The following is a 14,289-nucleotide window of genomic DNA, read 5'->3' on the forward strand; positions in this document are numbered from 1 at the left end:
GTTCAATATCTACTTTTTTCCTTCATCATTTTCTTCCATTTGTTTACCTGATTTAATTGGGGTCTCACAAGATTTAGAATCAATCATTTTTGTTTCTTTCAGTAGTATTCATCACAACTTATAGTTGAGGGAGGAATATGAATTATTTTGATTGAGCAATTTCTATTCCTAAGATGAATTTGAATTCGCCAAACTCTTTAATCTCAATCTTTTTAGCCAAGGCTTTTTTATAAGAGATTCATTTTATTTATTGTCATCACTTGTGACAATTATATCATCAATATATATATATATATATAATAAGTATTTTTATAGCGCATAATGTATAATACACAACTTGGCTTTCTACAACTTGTTTTAATTTAGTATTTATGCATTATCTTAAATCATTGAGCTAAATTTCATAAGTTGAATTTGATTTGAATTTAAAATATAGTGAGCTCAATTTGATTTCAAATTGAATTAGGCTTCTCTTTTATAGTTTTGGATTGATTACAAAATGATTTAAATTTAATTTGAGTTAGATTCAAAATTATAAATATATATAGCTCTCATACATGATATTCTTTTTAGTAATATTATTGCATAATTATATTACAAGTGTTAGAAAATTTAACGTCAATTCTAAACAAATTTAAGTGTTAGAAAATTAAATTTAATGACAATATATATTTAAAATTTAGAATTAATTGCTATCCATCATAGCAATTACTATAGGAAAATTGCTCATTACCGACGAATTTTCCAGCGGGTTTCTGACGGAATATTTCTGGTGGATTTTTGAAGGATTACGATGAAATATTTCCTGCAGACTATGTCCGACAAATTTTTTATGTAGTGAATCATAAAAAGATGTTAAATAAATAATCTTAATATATATAAATGGAACGTAATTCCCTCTAGGATGAGGCTATTAATTATCTATATAAAATGTTTCATAAGTGTTTTTTTTTTTTGTTAAAATCCACTGAGGAGTTTACGTGTTAATTTAAAAAATGGATACATGTCCTTAAGAGGGTCTAGAGCCACTAATGCTTAAAGAGATACATCTAAAACAAAAATAAAGCTAAGAGCTTAAGATTCCTACTAAATTACAAAATGAAACAAAAAGAAAAAACTACTAGACAATAAGGAGTCACTAACCAAAAAGGAGCCAGAGCCTAAAACAGCTCAAAAGCACAACATCTTTAGCAGAAGCAAACCACCGAACTAGCCTAGCCAACCAAAATCCAAAGACCCAATCATGATCCAGACCTGCAAGAAAAATAAACACCATAATAAAATCAAATAATCACACCATCAAAAAATAAATAAATAAATAAACACAACAAATCAGGAGAAGACCAATCAGATGATCAAAACCCACAACAACCAGCTAGGGAACCTCCAACCAAATATCCGTGCCCACCATAGCAGGGCAACACAAGAAATAGATAGAAACCAAACCCACTAACAACCTGCCCAAAAGACCCCAAACACCAACAAGCAGGAGCCATGAAACACAAGTTCTCAGTAGTGAATGAAGTTTCAATTTTAACCCACTAACAGCTCAACTAAGACCAACAACACTAGAAGTACCAAAGAGCCCCCCACAAGGCCAAGTAAGAGGTCTTGAGACAATAAAGATAATTCTACTTTTATAAGATGTCAATAAAGATAATTCATAGTAATAAATAATTTTTAGAAGAAAAACTTTTAAATGAAATTGTGGGAATACATGTAACCTACTTGGGTCTATTTGTTGAAAACATTGAGAACCAAGTAAGAGGTTTTGAATTCGAATCTCACAACTGTAATATGTGTGAATATATTCCTTGATCGAAATCTCATTGATGTCGACTAACTCTTGACTTGAGAGAAGTACAATCTCATTGGCTTACACACAAGCCTTTTTTTAGGGCTAAGAGATGTTATTGAAAAAAATCACTCAAAGATCCCCTAAATCATTCTTATAATACAATCATACATATTCAACAAATTGCTTAGAAGCTTGTGATCATTAGTCTGCTTATTGTATAAGAACCTTTCTCTATCTTTAATATGTTCAATGATTTAATTTTTCTTGGAACCTTCAGCGCAAACTAATACGCACCACATACATAAACTTCAAATCCAAAATTTATGATAGAAAGCCTAATCCGATCAGTAGGTCAAGATAGACTTATGATTAGAGGATATAAGTTCGACCCGATTCTATATATAATTTTAAAAATTATTCATAATTAATGTTTAATATTTCATTATAATCACTCAACTTCTAATTCGATACTTGAATTTTAACGAATTAAGTAATGTGTAGATGACTAAAGTTTCCATGAAATTCATCGTTGAAAAGTACCAAAAAGAGAAGTAAAAGCAAAAATAATTATATATCCTAATTTAACAATAAATAATTAAAAGATAAAGACTTTCAAATGTACTGAAATATGACCTAAAACTACAAATCCTCTACAAAGTCTTTTTAAGTCTACAATTCAAGAACTGAGTAAGTCTGAGGGTTTCTTCATTCTCATGCCAATTTATTCCATGGAAATTTCAATCTATAAATGACAAAAAAAAAAAAAAAAGGATAGCAATTGGAGCACATCAAGTTCATTAGTGGTGCAAGAAAGTCAATAGGCAAGCCAATAAGATGTTAGTCTAGAGATAGTCATTGTAGCACATTAATTAGTTGCAGTCCAAAAAATAAAACAGTAAGAAAGCGATCCCAAATGATATCTGGGAAAATTTTATTGTTGTTTTCTAAAACAGTGCAAAAATTTCTGTACTAAAAAGCCGTTCCCCAAACAAAGCCTAAATCTCAAACTCAACATATTGTATGGAGCCAATCATATTTTGATCGAGTCCATGACATTTCACATCTCGAACTTATAATTTTGTCATTCTAACCAATCAGATGTCTTCACCTCCTATTATACCCCAAGCTTCAAGAAAAAGAATACAATTCTACACGTTAACTTTTAGATAGCCGACCCCACGTAGTGAGACAAAAGTTTGATATTGTTGTTGTACGCTATCCAGGAGAAAAAGGTAAGGGAATATCTTGCACTAATCAAACTCATGATTCTTAGCAGTCCAAAACCCTTTGATTACACTGCCGTGTTTGCCAAACCTGGTATCCCATTTTGAATGAACCTGCCATGTTGTAAATATAGGTTCCTGGAGCTTCAGACAGCCAGATATATAACAATAATTCTTACAACAATTAACTTTTTTAACTTTCTTTTCAAAGGAAAAGAAGCAGATAAAACACAACAATCAGTAAGGCTTGGTTTAGGATAGTTTTTTATTGCTTCTTAAAGGAGCTTCTTAGTACAAAAATTTTAATTTTTATACTAGGAATCTGCTTTAAGAAGCAGAAAAAAAACCGTCCCAAACGAAACTTAAGTCAAGAATAGCACTAAAAAAAAAGAGTCAAGAATAGCGCTATGCCACGGATTGAAGTAAGAGAAATAGTATTCAAGCATGGAAGATTCAAAGTAAATTGGGTCCTGCAGTCATGGGAAAAATAGCTTGAAAAGAAATGAAAAATGACAGAGACTTCACCAACAAAATATTTGGACGTATCGTTTGGGTTATCTAGGCTTTGTTTAGTCGAACATAACCTGCAATGTTACAGAAATTGATCACTGTCTGTATCATCCAAAGGAGATTCTGTATTCCGTTTTTTCTGAAAGCAAAATCGAACAAGATTGTTTAAATTGTTTAAACATGTTGCTCAAAATTACAACGTCCAGAACAGAAATAGACGAGCACTCGTTCTTCACCATACATAGCTCGAACCTAAAACCTAAACGTGAGTCAGTAGTCTTTGATGGGAGAAATTGTTAGGAAAAGTTTGCCGACAGAAAGAACCGTCCGATTTTCTCTCTATGTACAGTAAAAGTGCAGTCAAAGCGCTGCTGCTATAGTAATTGTGTTTGTACTGTAGACAAAAAGAAAACCGGACGGTTCTCTCTGTTCGGTGTCCGCAGCTAATAATTTGTCCCTTGATGGAGAGAATGGACCCAAAAAAAAGGCAAAAGAAAAAGAGATGCACTTAATAATTCATTAAACGACAAAGATTAATGGCTATACAACCTGATAAAATCCATTACATAAAAATAGATGCAGGTTATTAAGAATAAGCAAATTCAACTAAAAAAATAATTTATGAAAATTTGTTCAATCTATTCAATGTTCATAGAATGGAAACATGTATAGATTTGATTTGATCTTTCTAGATGTGAAGCAGTTATCTTTATTGCTTCACCATAGTCAAAATATTACTGCTGATGTATTGTTACAGAACTCACCCCTTCAAAATTGGGCGACTATCTGTTGTCTGAACCTGCAAAAGCCCTTGGAACTTTGAGATCAGGCTTTCGCCCTTTTATCATCGTAAGAAAAAAATGTGGAATCTGCTAACATATAAGCCTCCTCAACCAGAACAGCAGCTTCACGCAAGTAAGTAGATCACAAGATGGGATCAGTAAACCTTATTATCAAGAGCAAAAATTATCCGGTGGCGCCGTGGCACCTCTCCAGGTTGAAGCAGCCATTGCTGCCTTGCACATCTTTGGCCATCAAATGATGATAACCAACCAACTAACTCAGGTCAGGCCGGCGGTCTTTGAATTGAAGGGTAACGTCCTACATGTGTTCTACTTGGTTTTTCCTGACTAAATCGCCGCATTTCGGGTGGACCCCAACCAAGAATTCCAGCTGAGTTGTTTGGCTCAAGCAAACGAGCTCCATTATTCATTGCTGGGTGATGGTGAAATTGCTGGTTTTGAACTTGGTTATCAATGTCTGCTCTTCTCCGACGTTTCCAAGCCTCTGATTTTGGTGTGCCATGATTTTTGTGAAATGTTTCAGAATGTTGGGACCGAAACTGATGAGGTTTATTGCTCCTACCACGGAAATCAGTGTTGAAAGAGGTGGGCTGACTAGTACCGACACTCCTGTCAGAGGTTCCCGCCGCTGAACTATTTAAGTAGGAGTGTCCAAACCCACCTTCACCTTGCTCATTTTTAAGTTTTGAATAGATCTCATGTAATCTTTCTCCCGATAAATTTGAGAATGTAGACACATAATTCCACAACCTTATATACATTTCTGGAGATAATGAAAACATATTCCAATAAATAAGATGTGTTTCAGGCATACAATAATGAAAGCATCTTGCATGATTGAATATGACCTTATCAAATAGACTATAGTTAATGAATAATATTTCAATTATGCAACAGATGCAAAAGAAGATTTTTATTTGCAATGTGAATTTAAATCTGATTGTGATGAATCTTAATATGTATTTATGATAGAAAACAGTTTATGAACTTGAACCTATAATTAAATTAAAAAAAAAAGGATTTGAGCATAAAAGCACATATGAATAAAAAAACTGGGTTTAAAATAAGCCTAGATCTAAATTTCAATATGTACTATATCTGAACAAAAGACAAAATTCAAGCCTATAACCTATATAGCTGACCTTGAATCTCTGATAAACTGATGCTAGTCCTAAAATTGAACATACAGTTGAACGAGAACTAGAATTCTATCCTGAAACTGAATTGTAGTGAGATTAATTATGAATCTAAATTTTAAATAGGCATTAAATTTGAACCTAAAATTAAACCTAAACACAAATAGAATCAAAATATAATTTTGATTGTGAAAAGTTAAACTTCTAATGGATAGTAAATAAACCCTTGTATATGAATATTAATTTCAAACCAAAGCTAAATTGAGCCCTGAACATAAAGAGAACGAAACATATATATCATAGTTAATGAAGTCAATAAGTAAGCTGGCTTAATCCGTCTTTTTTCTGAAGTTACTTCCATCGATCAAATTGAAAATAAATTTATTTATTATTCTAAATACCTTGATTTTCAAACTCATAGATACATATGGAGAAAGTCAAATCCTACCAATAGTTCAAACAATTTGTTAGTAATGAATCTCTTGAAGAAAATCTAAAATTAAAATTTTCATCCATCTAGGCACATGTAAAAGTGCATAAATCATCACGTTTAATATTAGAGTAACTTGGGCTAATTTTCGTTAAAAATGTTGTTCATCCATATTTTCTTTGATTCTTAATAAAACATAATGGAGAAAAAATATTTATATAGCCGACCCCACGTAGTGGAATAAAGACTTGATATTATTGTTATTGTTGTCGTCATCCATATTTACATAATATGTTTATGTAGTTTGCATTTTTCAGTTTTCTTTATAATCATCATTATTAGTATCTATTAGAATATGCATATTGACATTTTAATATTTTCATTACTTGCTTCATATTATTTGCATGAATTGCATGATTTTTCTGATTTGTATGAAGAGATTCATAGAAAACTAATTGCCAATTATGGCATCTGTAAGTCTACATCACTGAATTAAATAGAAGATGTAGAATCAAACCAAAAGATAATGATAAATTTGACTTCTAAGAACAACCATAAGAGGACTTCTAACAAATTAACAGCAAGAAAATGGGGACACATTGGAATACGCATATAAAGTACAAATTGTAGAAAGCTTTGGTTTTACTCATTGATTTCATGAACCAGCTACCAAATTTAGGATTCTTCACTCTTTCCCTCTTCTCCTTTTGCATTAATATCCAGCATAATATCATACATATCTACTCGTCTTATTCCAAAAGCTAACAAATATCCAAGGATTGCCCATTGGAAATGGTGGACATCACAAGTTTTGTGCTTAGGATGACATTTATTTATGATGATTCATAAATTACTTTCCAAGAAACACAAAAATTTAACCAGATTTGCATAACATGTATAAATATTTAATTAATCAATACTAAAAAATTTCAAAGCAAGGCAGAATAGTGTGAATTTGAATTTTTGTCACTGGAAATGCAAATTGGTGCATAGATGTTGTTTTATATCTTATTTTTTCATTCTCTAGTTCATTTACGAATAATACACAACTACATTCACTCCAATAAGAATTGGATGTGTTACCTAGAGTTCTGACTACCTAACTGGGTTTGGTTCGGCAAGTTATTTCAGTAAATGACTTGAATCCCTAATTTAGTGGTTTACAATTCCATGTTTCTCAGCGCATGGTTATACCCTCTTCAGTCCCCTGTCAAACCATTCTTTGAAATTCACGGTGATTGCTATTATATGCTCATTTCTCAGATTGATTCTTTAAATTTCAATTAATATTCAAATACTAACATGGAAAAAAAAAATTGTAAGTGAAACTTACAAGAAGGCAATAAAAAGGGATACTTACTAGATTGTTTATATGATAATTCATGCTGTTGAACAATCTTGTCAATCTTTCTACCCAAAAGTTGTAAATATTTTCTAATTCTAGCCAGAACCTGAAATAATCATAAAAACCCAAATTACAAGATTCCATTTGACCAAGACAAAGCATAATGAAAGAAGACAAAGCTAGGAGCAACCTTCTCTTTTGGAAGATTTAAACTGGTTGTCTGCAACCTTTCCAGGCGCCTTAATGTTTGCACTTCCTCTTCCATGACATCTGCACACCATTCCATCCATTTTTCTTCTTTGAACTGCTGGTACCGCTCTTGTTCGGACTCTGACAATTCACCTTCTTCCTTAACCGTAGGTTCAACTTTCCGGCGCTTATTATGTGACACTTTCTTAGCTCTGGAATGCAATCCAGGTGAACTTTCTTTCCAGCTCACGTCCTTCGACTGTTTTGTTTTCATTGCATTTTCTTCCTTTTTGGAAGCTTTCTGAGACCCTTTAGCTTTTGAAATCTTACCATTAACATTTGCAAACTCCTGGAGAAATAAAAAATTCCATTTAAAGACAATTAATTAAAAAGAAAAAAAAAATGACTTGATCTTCTAAAATCAAGCATCAACAAATGGACTTGATCTTCTAACACAGTCAACTAAAAATGAACGCATGCATTTTCAAAATCCTAAATAGCCTTTCAGCTAACTTCTTGGATACTGCACCAGTTTCGTATGTGCTCATATACACACCTCAGTCTCTACCTAGAATAAACACAATAAATAGACCCAAATGTTATAGCCAAAAAAAAAAAAAGGGATCAATCATGTAGCCTAGATGAAGCATAGATGGACCGTGGTGATGCAGCATATACTAACTTTGCATACAATAGAGATCAAGCCCAAGAGCCAAAAAAATTACCAAAACACAATAGTTTACAACTTTACATGATTCCTAAGAGAACCGGTACAAGTAGCGCAGCCTAGCAAAGATCAGTCAGAAAATAGGAAATTTAAAATTTCAAGTGAATCACTTTAAGGAACACAAAACAAAATTAAGTAGCACAGGAACTGGTTTCAACAAGCTTAAAAAATGTCATAATCTTTCACATAAATCATTATTTACTGGTGTCGTGTTCCTCAAAACCACTTTCACCTGGGATGATATTTCTGTCGTAAATATGGCTCCCGATTAACAAAGCACACTCACATGTTAAAATGGTACTATGATGAAGAATTTAATACCACTTCTGAATATTTTATATGAAAAATAAAAAAATGCACATCTTCAAATGATGGTAATATGCAGCTATATATTTCCAGAACATTTGAGAATGTAAGGATTCTGACTTATCAAGACAATGTTTCTTCTTCTGGCACATGCATCATTCATTGAATGATAAGTCATAGCTAATGGAATCTAAACTATTGTCAAAAGGTATCTGAAATTTTGCTATGAAAAAAGAACAGGTTAAACAGACCATTTATGAAACAAGAAACTAAACTTTACACGTGGTTGCCGGGTATGCAATATAAATCATACACGCATCTATTTTTAAAAGGTTTTTAGAGAAGAGCTATGAAAGAATAACAAGTTAAACAGAATTTTCATGTAACAAGAAAATAAACTTCGCATATGGTTGCCAGGGCATAAATACAAAACATGCAGTTATCTGATATAGTGTACAGGACACAATTAATGTGTATTTGCTTAAAAATAAATAAATTACAGACCTCCTAAAACCCTAAACTGTGCATCCAAAACTGTCCTAACAATCCTCCTCCAATTGCACTGACATGACGCCCATAAAAGAAAAACGCACAAGTTCCCTTGCATGCAGGTCTCATCCGATGAGCCTTCTCTCTTGCACTAGCGTTAGCCATCACGACCTCCCTTTCGCTTTCTAACTCCCTGATATTGAGTGCCAGCACCTCTATTACCCCAAGCAAACACTTTCATTTTAAACTTGCTCCATAATGTTTCTTTCTTATAATAATAATATTTCAAGATAAATATATATTACAAAACTAACCTCATGTTAATGTGATCATGTTTTGATATATTACATTAATGAGATTATTTTAAAATGGTAAAAAATTGTACATTACTAAGCATGAAATTTTGTTATATTTTATACTTTTATGTCATAACATCATAACATATTTTAATCTTTTTAAATATTTAAACAATATTCATGCTTTCATTTTCTAAAACATTGTCTACAAAACGAGGTTGTAAGACCCACCGTTCAAGCTGCCTACAGAATGAGGTTGTAAGACTCACCATTCAAGCTGCCTTGCCTACAAGACATGATTGCAAGAACTCTTATTTGGGTCCCCTTACCTATTAAACAAATATTGTACGACCCAATGTTTAGCCAATTCCAATATCAGTCATAACTCTCACATGCAAGCATGCCAAGAGTTAGGATTGTAAGCCCCAGCCTACTGGGCAACTTGCAAATAGAGCACTAAGTCCCACATTTCAAATCAAGTTAATTTTAAACATCAAACGCAAGTAAAAAACCTAAATAGTTTATGATGGGCTTCCAACTGACTTTTCATCAACCTTAGAAGAGCATCTTTGACACAAATGCATATATCCACTCTATTCTATGCAAGATATCATAAGGGAGGCAGCCCATTGTTGTTAATTAGTCTCATTGGAAATGGTTTATATACTTCTACTATTAGTAGACTAGATCCACTGGTATACATTAAATGACAAAAGCATGGCATTTGATCAAAATTACCTCCATTACATCAATCCCCATCAACATATGAATTAAATTTAAGCTCAAAATTTATCCCAAAACAACCTCCTTAATCGAGAGTGCTATCACAAGAGTAGGAGAGGTAATTAATTATAGATTTACACCCATATTTAAATAAATCTTGGTCAAGATATGTTAGACATCAATATATTCTATTGTATCCAATTGTGAAGATGGGCTACAAACATGGTAGACCAATCTACAAGCATAAAAGAAGAAGAATGAACCAAAACATTCCACATATCTTGGACAAATAAAATAGTTTAACTCAATTGGCCTATGCATATGTAATAAGCACAAGTTTATTTCTTTGATTCTATTTTTAATTTGTTTTAGGTAGACCGATTTTTATGTTGAACACTTGGTCTACCCAAGTAATATAAATACCTCTCCTATTGTAATGAAAGACTCATAGAATAAATATTTTCTAGTTTCTCCCTTCTAGTCTCTCTTATTCCCCTTCTTTTAAGCAATTCACACCTACTCAAAATATGTCTTCCCCTTCTTGATATAGATCAAGAAGCATAACTAGATATTAGAAAAAAAAAATCTAGTTCAAAATAAATCAAATCTACATCAAGGATAAACTACTATTGAGTTTTCTCAATTACACCGACGATAATAAGTTGATTTTTTCAGAGTGATTAATACTACATAAATTTAATGCAACCTAGTCACATGGGTATTTAAACAATCACGCAATAAAGTGTTCAATTAGGCATAGTATGAACTAGGAGATAAAAAACATTTAGTAATAAGAAATAAGTGCTCGTTTATTTTAAACTTTAAAATCAGCCTAGTTTTAATTTTTATGAAACCTTATAGAGTTATCCGTAATAGGTAGAAAATTTGTTACTATATAAGATAAACGAGAATCGCTATCCTCAAATCACATAATAAATCAATTAGAAACTAATGAAGCATTATGGACTAGTATTAACAAGAATGGCTATTCAAGGTGGAGTTCAACGAGCGATAGATTAATAAAAAATTATAAGTAGAATGTAACATTCAAATGTTATCAGTTGAGGTATAACTTAAGGTGAAGAAAGTTTAAGAATGAATATTTTATATGAATTGAAGTTGGCCAGGCATAAAATACATATTAAACCATAACCCACTATTGGCATCTCATGGTAACCAAGCAAACGCATGCTGACAAAATTAACTTGAAAGACTGAATTCTAATATATAATGGAGACTGATTACTTAAGCGATCCTCCATAAGTAAATTATATAGATTTATGGTTGTGTACAGAAACATTTTATACCTTTTGCAGAAGAGCACTTGCACGGTTATCCAAGTTAGGAGCACGAGGCAAAAATGTCTCTCTTTCCCCAAGATTTGCTGGAGCAATTTTCCTCGCAAGGCCAAGCTTTGGATCTAATCTGATTTTTTCCCAGTTTCCAAATCCATGATAGTGCACCCCAAGAAGTAATCGTGCATCATCAACTAAAGTTCAAACCACAAAATTATTGTTGAGAAAGGAAGAATCACGAAGCCCAAGTACAAAATAAACAATAATTGACAATTACCTGAATTCCATCCACAGCTTTTGGACCACTGTGGGCTTTTATGTTGTGTAACCAGGCGAAACTGAGCAACTGGATCTTTGTATGGTTTAATGCGCTTTGCTAAAAGCTGAAGCTCTTCCACACGATTTAGCACTTCATAAGCCTTGATAGCTACACCAAAAAAATCTAATATGGTTCCCTGTAAAAATAAGCACTACATTGTATAAAGACGCAAATGATAAACCAGGCTGAACATCATAACCAGTAGAAAAGAAAAAAAGGTTCACTTAAAATGTAATTCAACAAACCTTGACATCCAAGTTTCCTTCTTTGACTGCTTCTCTGCAGCCATCTATCAACAAATCAAAAAGCTCTATCTGGGCTTCAATGGAAGCTGACTCAACTATACCACCAACATCAGCCACTATTAAGCCAATCTGGCTCTGAATTCCAAATTTCTTAACCTAACAAAAGAATATAAAATAACAAGATATAAACAAGGAAATCTTTGAGGCCAGATAAACGTTAATTAACCCTTAAGCACATCATCTAGTAAACTTCCATGAAATTTCACTTCTTAACATAAAAAAAGGTTGAATTGGCTCTGCTACTTGATAGATACTAAAACCACCATATAAAGATTATTGCCAACAGAATTTCCAAAAAACATGTAGCAGAGGTTTAAGCATTCATCAACTTACTTCCTGTTCAAAAAAACAGAGAACCTAGCCGATCGTAACAAATAGATCCTAAATTGTTACACCTGCTTAAATAATTACATTATAAACACAAAAAAAAAAAAAACATTACCGAACGAGCAAAATGGGAAGCATCTTTCTTGGTTAAGTTCCCATAGGACCATCCTCTTACTTGAGCAACTGCACCCTCAATCATTGGCAACGAATAGGTTGGAGCATCTGTAGCTTTGGCAGAACGCTTCTGATTTCTATCTCGAGACAGAGGGACTCTCTTCTTCTGCTTGGTATTAATCTCAGGTTGAATAGGTTCAGCATAGCTTTTAGTATTTCTTGCTGCACGAGGTGCCAATGATTCCTATAAAATGAGCAATATGCACTATTTTTAGGCCATCGCATCATTTCCTGATAAAATATAGCAACAGATGATTATAAATTAAATTGCTTCCCTTCTAGAAAGTAGTTCATCCTTTATAATACTTGCAAGAAGTATAAAATGCCGTGAAAATCCAGAAATTATATTAAATACATGTCATGAAGTAGTGAAGCAAAATCCATTACATTAGCTTGGTCAACAGCTTCCGGTTGTATCAAACGACTCCAAAATGTGCTGTCATCCTCAGCACTGCAAAAGTTTGCAACCTAGGGTACAGTAGGCCAGAAAGATACAAAATGGTTAAAGAGGGGAAAAATATCTTAAAGCATGTATTCACAAATAAATAGAAAGTTGACCTTAAAGGCACTTAGCAACTCATTTCCTGTCTCCCCATCATCTCCCTTAGATTCAACTTTCTCAGCTCTTTCAAGAATTTCATCAATGTCCAAACTTAAAAGCCTCTTCTTGCTCTCTTCATCATTCTTCTCTTCCTTGAATAGCTCTTCCGCTCCAAATTTTAGTATTGCAGAGAGCTCATTCTGCAAGGAGAAGAAGATGGTTCAATAAGCAATCGTTATGAATATGTGGCTAACAATAAAGCTCTAACCCACCATTAAGCAGAAGGTTAACAGCATTACTCAGACCAATCAAATTTACCTTGTCAAATAAAGAACTTCCTTTCTTAGTCTCTTTCTTTTCCAGCCTACCCTCAGCATTTAACTTTTGAATAACCAAATGATCAAGGACCTGAAATGCAAACCGATATAATAGACATGTTGAGAACAAAAAGCATCAAACAACTCTCACATAGTGAAAAGAGGAAAACAAGATGACAAGATTCAACTACATACCATTTTTTTCTTAGCGCGCTCCAAAATTTCCTCCTCAACACTTCTACTTGTAACAAAACGGTAAATGTTTACAACTTCTTGCTGTCCAATTCTATGGGCTCTGCTCATTGCCTGATAAAATCATTCTAAAAGTTTTCACGAAGGAGATAAACGAGAATGTTCAATGAACAGAACCCATAAAACAAGTTACTTGGACAAAGAGCAGCTATAAGTTTCTACATGAAATCAATGGAAAACCTTATCATTGAGAAAGCTAGTAGCAAACAGATTCCTCCTATTTCAAACCTGCAAGTCATTCTGGGGATTCCAGTCTGAGTCGAAAATAATAACAGTATCTGCAGTAGCAAGATTTATTCCCAGCCCACCTGCACGCGTAGACAGCAGGAAACAAAAATCCTCACTTCCAGGTGCATTAAAATGCTCCATTGCCTGATGTCTGAGATCAGCCCTAGTGCTACCATCAAGCCTTTGGAACTGAAAACCTCGAAGTGCTAAATACTCGGCAAGTATGTCCAACATCCTAACCATCTGCAGATCTCATGGGTAAGATAACAAAATGAATCTTCATTTTGAATTCCCTAGCAAAATTTTCATGAAGAAAGCATATTCTCACCAGCCATACTAAAACAGAATGAAAAAGAGGACATGAGAACAATGTCTTTGAGGGCAGATATGATAACTCTATGCAGTAACATAAATAAATATGCAAATTTCCTCTAATAAATAGCTTAATTTCTCATTGCAAAATACCAGACTGAAATAATTAACACATAGGTGCTTACTTCAATTAGCATCTGTAGCAATAAACGATTTCTTTGCAATGAATGTTCTTGCATTTTAC

General features: G+C 33.1%; 1 protein-coding gene across 1 annotated transcript in view; it reads right to left on the bottom strand.

The window, feature by feature from the left end:
• Nucleotides 1-4,034: 4,034 nt before the first annotated feature.
• Nucleotides 4,035-14,289, bottom strand: part of LOC110105040 (protein CHROMATIN REMODELING 5) — a 61,860-nt gene continuing 51,605 nt past the window's right edge. The window contains exons 20-31 of the mRNA XM_020834393.2: nucleotides 13,734-13,976; nucleotides 13,449-13,559; nucleotides 13,255-13,344; nucleotides 12,954-13,136; nucleotides 12,783-12,863; nucleotides 12,337-12,579; nucleotides 11,835-11,990; nucleotides 11,548-11,725; nucleotides 11,283-11,464; nucleotides 7,436-7,783; nucleotides 7,261-7,351; nucleotides 4,035-5,097 (exon numbers count right to left, since the gene is read on the bottom strand). Of these exons, the coding sequence (XP_020690052.1) occupies nucleotides 4,598-5,097; nucleotides 7,261-7,351; nucleotides 7,436-7,783; nucleotides 11,283-11,464; nucleotides 11,548-11,725; nucleotides 11,835-11,990; nucleotides 12,337-12,579; nucleotides 12,783-12,863; nucleotides 12,954-13,136; nucleotides 13,255-13,344; nucleotides 13,449-13,559; nucleotides 13,734-13,976 (2,406 nt within the window). The 3' untranslated portion in view covers nucleotides 4,035-4,597. The remainder of the gene's footprint in view (nucleotides 5,098-7,260; nucleotides 7,352-7,435; nucleotides 7,784-11,282; nucleotides 11,465-11,547; nucleotides 11,726-11,834; nucleotides 11,991-12,336; nucleotides 12,580-12,782; nucleotides 12,864-12,953; nucleotides 13,137-13,254; nucleotides 13,345-13,448; nucleotides 13,560-13,733; nucleotides 13,977-14,289) is intronic.

This window comes from Dendrobium catenatum, unplaced genomic scaffold (assembly GCF_001605985.2).
Source record: "Dendrobium catenatum unplaced genomic scaffold, ASM160598v2 fragScaff_scaffold_313, whole genome shotgun sequence".
Classification (NCBI taxonomy): Eukaryota; Viridiplantae; Streptophyta; class Magnoliopsida; order Asparagales; family Orchidaceae; genus Dendrobium; species Dendrobium catenatum.